General features: G+C 60.8%; 1 protein-coding gene across 1 annotated transcript in view; it reads right to left on the bottom strand.

The window, feature by feature from the left end:
* Positions 1-4,067, bottom strand: part of DNTTIP1 (deoxynucleotidyltransferase terminal interacting protein 1) — a gene marked incomplete at its 3' end in the record, with an annotated part of 10,391 nt that continues 6,324 nt past the window's right edge. The window contains exons 3-13 of the mRNA XM_029960418.1: positions 3,842-4,052; positions 3,598-3,696; positions 3,055-3,123; positions 2,664-2,720; positions 2,370-2,431; positions 1,875-1,920; positions 1,363-1,421; positions 1,121-1,181; positions 735-806; positions 416-471; positions 1-106 (exon numbers count right to left, since the gene is read on the bottom strand). Of these exons, the coding sequence (XP_029816278.1) occupies positions 1-106; positions 416-471; positions 735-806; positions 1,121-1,181; positions 1,363-1,421; positions 1,875-1,920; positions 2,370-2,431; positions 2,664-2,720; positions 3,055-3,123; positions 3,598-3,696; positions 3,842-4,052 (898 nt within the window). The remainder of the gene's footprint in view (positions 107-415; positions 472-734; positions 807-1,120; positions 1,182-1,362; positions 1,422-1,874; positions 1,921-2,369; positions 2,432-2,663; positions 2,721-3,054; positions 3,124-3,597; positions 3,697-3,841; positions 4,053-4,067) is intronic.

The following is a 4,067-nucleotide window of genomic DNA, read 5'->3' as shown; positions in this document are numbered from 1 at the left end:
GTCCCCTCCGCGACGAAGCGTCTCCATGTGTTTCTGCATCTTCTCCGTCATCCAGGCCGGCGGGATGAAGGGTTTCAGCTCCTCCAGCCGCAGATCCACCGAGTCCCTTGGGAGGGAAAGGGCTGAGACAGAGGGACCCCGGCACCCACCGAGGACCCCAAACCCACCATGGACCCCAACCAGTACCAAGCCCAGACCCACCAAACCTGCTATGGACCACAACTAGCACCGTGCCCAAACCTACCATGAACACCCAGCCAGCACCAAGCCCCCCAACACTTGGCACCAAGCCCCCCCAGCTGGCATGGAACAGGATTCCTCCAGCACAGGGCTCCCATGCAGTGAAGGGGGGGCACGGTGGGGGCCCCCAGGGAAGGAGCCCCAGGCACAGCAGCATCTCTGCTTTGGTCCTCACCTGTAATCCTCACTGGCAGCCAAATCCCGAATGTCCTCTTCGATGAGGAGGTAGGCCTGTGGCACAAGGTGGGGGACACCTCAGGGCGCCTGTGAGGGGCGGCTGAGGCAGGATCACTCCCCCCATCCCTGGCCAGCACTGTCCCTGTGGGATCCAGCTCTGCCCCTCAAGCCTGCACCCAAACCCCAGAGGGCAGGGGACAGACCCTGGGGGCAGCTGTGCCTCCGTGCCCTGCCTAACCTCCTGCCACAGCTGCCTGTGCTGCGGCTCCTCCGCCCGTGCTGGCCCTGCGGCGGGCCCTGTGCCCGGCCGTACTCACCATCTTGCCCCCAGTGGCCCTCATGTGCTGCTGCTCTGCCAGCCAGTGCTTATCCTGCGGGTCGGCCGCGTACTGCAATAAAGCAGCGAGGACCGAGCTGAGCAGGGGTGACAGACCCTCGGCTCAGGCCCCCCCTCCTGCAGGACGCTGTGCCCCCCATGTGCTGCCCGTGGGGGGAGCGCTCGACTCTGCACCGCCTGCCCTGCTCCAGCCTCAGCCCTGGCTCCAGCAAAACCTGCCATGTCGGCTCATGTTCCGTGTGCTAGCCAAGACCTTGGGAATGTGATCCGAGATAACAAACGAGGGCAAGGGGGAGGGAGTGAACAAACGAGCCAAAGCATGCGCCCCCGATTCCCATGGGAAACCGTCTGGCTGTGGCATCTGACCTTAAAGAGGTGGGGGTGCTTGATGTAGAGTCGCCCTCTTGTTCCTCCCATCCCGAGAGCTCTGCAAGAGGAACGTGAGGGGTGTCAGGGCTGCAGGGAGGGTGGCTGTGGTGGCACGGGGACACCCCTCTCCTCCCCAAGCCCTTCCTACTGCTTTGGAGGCAGAGAAGCGAAGTGACGGGAGGAGTGTCACGGGCTCCTGCCTGGGGACACCACCCTCCATCGACAGGGCCGTTCCTTACTTGTTTGCTCGAGATCCCAGCACAAAGGTTGTGGTTTCAGTCAGTCGGGATGGATCCCACTACAGAGCAATTGGAAAAGGGGCAGCATTAGAAATTAAGCTGGTGCCGGCCACGCTCCATGAGCCTCGGCTCTCTGACAGGGAACCTCGGAGCTGCCCCCGGCCTGGGAGGGAAGGAGCTGGCCACAGACCTCCAGCCTTCTGCAGGGGAGGGATGTTACATTCTGTCTGGGCTGATCTAAGCAGTTTCCCTTGTGGGAAACGCTTGTGGGATTTTCCTGGCTACTCCTACTCTCCCCAGGTCTCCCTCAGCAGCACCACACTGCACAGCTACAGGCTACAGTGCCTGGGGAGACCAAAAAAGGCCTCCGGGCACTTCGCTCCTCGTCCTGCCCCCCCGCCCCAGGGCCCCATCGGGGCAGAGCACAGCCTGCGTTGTCCTGTGCTCCTGCAGCCGCAGGCAGGAGCAAAGGGGAGGAGAGGGGGAGCCCAGCAGCCTTGGCCAGCCAATACCTTTGGTCCATCCCTTCTCACAGGTTCAGAGACTTTGAGCTTCCACCTGAGGGGAAGGAAAATGCTGTAAGAATGAGGCCCTGCAGAACCAGCACAGTCACCACCAGCAGCAGGGATTGAGCCCCAGCCTTTCCAGATCCACCCTTGTTCACATCTTGCATTCCCCCGGAGCGCCCAGCTCTGGACCCTCAGCTTTGATGCACATTCTCCTCTCTCAGCTGCCCAGATCCCACCCCTCCTGTGCCTCACTGCTCACTCTGAATGGTCCATCTGGATCTTTTCACCCTTTTGGGCCTCTTTAAAACCTTTTCCTTGAAGGTCTTTGCCTTCTGGAGGGACACACCTCAACCTAAGACCCCTCCCTGTCTCCAGAACTCCCACTGCCTCTCTGCAGGAGGGAAGGGGATTGTGGGGTTTCTGTGCCTCCCCCATTTGGGCAGCCTCGTTCCCCCTGCCCTCCCCAAACGGGGGCTCTAGCTCAGGACCCGTACTCACGCTGCCATGCCCGAGACCCCGCGGTCGTTCGACAGGCTCTGTCCTGGAGGCCGCCCCTTTCTCTGCATGGAAGAAACCCTTCTGTGACTTGGCTGTGCTGGCTCAGGGAACCCTCTTGGGGACCCTCCCCATCCCAGAGAAGCTGCTCCTTTTGTCACGGGCAGAAATGCTCCCTGGCACCAGAGCAAGCACCTCTCAGGCCTCACAAAAGCCGACGGTGCACCTGCACGCACTCATATGGTGGGAATGGCCAGGAAGGAGGACCAGGCTTGCCAAAACAAAATCCCCTCTTACCTTTTTGGGAATGGGGCTCCCTCGACGGCTCAGCTCCTCATCCATCTGTCGGGCACGCTGGAAGAGGAAGGGCAGCGGGATGAGCAGGGCCCTTCTCCCCTCCTGGTTGTGTGGAGCCCCCTGCATCCCAAAGGCCAGGTAAATGCTGACCCTCTCTCCTTTGCAGTTAAACACTGATCACAGCCCATGCTGGTGAGCAGCACCACACCATAAGCAGCAGCACCTGAGGTTCTCCTTGCCCTGTATTCCCTCCCAGCCCAACAACCCCTACTCTGCCTCTGCACTACAGTGCTGGGGGACAAGAGGTAGAGAACAAAAGGGATTCCAACTGTTCTCCTCCTCCCAGCTCTCACAAATCATTTAAGCCTCTGGGTACAATCACAAAGTTTACCTTTGTCCCTGCCTGCTCATGGGGCAACCTGGGAACCACCTTTTTGCCGTCAGAGAACAGCAGTTTGGCCTGCAAGAAGAGAAAGAAGTTTCCAGGGATTCTGGGCTCAGAGAGGGCCCCACCAGCAACCTCCATCTCCGTGTATCTGCCTGAAAGCCCTGCACCAGCTCTGCTCTTGGAGTGCTATCAGGCCATGCTTCCACAGATGGCCAGATGCAAAAGCACAATCTGAGCATCATAACTATGGTCAACTGGCAGAAAAGCAAGATGTGAAAGGAAAGCATCCTGCCCCACACCACCAGGACCCTCTGATGGGTGGTCCAGCCGTGTGCCATGTTCTGACAGCAGCAGTGAAAAGTGGCAGCATGAGCTGCCCAGCTCTGACCACTCCCCTCTTCCCAGTGAGAATGAATCCCAGCACAGCAGCCACGCAAGGGCTGAGGATGTCCCCTCACAGTGACAGCAAAGCTGTTAAGAGGGACACATCCTGACCAGGCTGCTCTGCTGAATCAGGTGCCCAAGGAACCCCTCGCCAGCACCCACCTGCTCCAGGCAGCTCCGACAGGTCTCCTGGATGAGCTGCTCCGGGTCCACCTCCTCCCCAACATTATCACGCACGTTGATTGCTGCTGTCTGGAAAAACTGGAGAGGAGAAGGCAGGAGAGGCTGAGAGCCTGTGCAGTGTCGAGGCAGGCGCAGGGCCCAGCTCCCACAGACTGGCGTGATGGCCTCGGTGACAGCCCAGGTGCCCCCACACACCTGCTGCCCACCTGTGCCCTGCACTCACCTTCATGTACTTGTTGAAGACGCCCCGGATCTCCTCGTTGATGCTGGGCTGCAGCACAGCGCGCAGCAGGTCCATAGACACGCTCGGGTCCGTGAAGCTGCGGGTGGAGGGGTCAGACGGGGAGGCACGGGACCCCCCTGCCCCGGCCCGGTCTAACCCAGATCCTCCCTCCGGGCCGGTGCCCGGCCCAGTCCCGCTGTTCCAGCCTCCCCTGCCCGCCCATCCC

The sequence above is a fragment of the Manacus vitellinus genome, unplaced genomic scaffold (genome assembly GCF_001715985.3).
Source record: "Manacus vitellinus isolate BGI_N305 unplaced genomic scaffold, ASM171598v3 scaffold_26_pilon, whole genome shotgun sequence".
NCBI lineage: Eukaryota > Metazoa > Chordata > Aves > Passeriformes > Pipridae > Manacus > Manacus vitellinus.
This window is presented reverse-complemented; position numbering and strand designations above follow the sequence as displayed.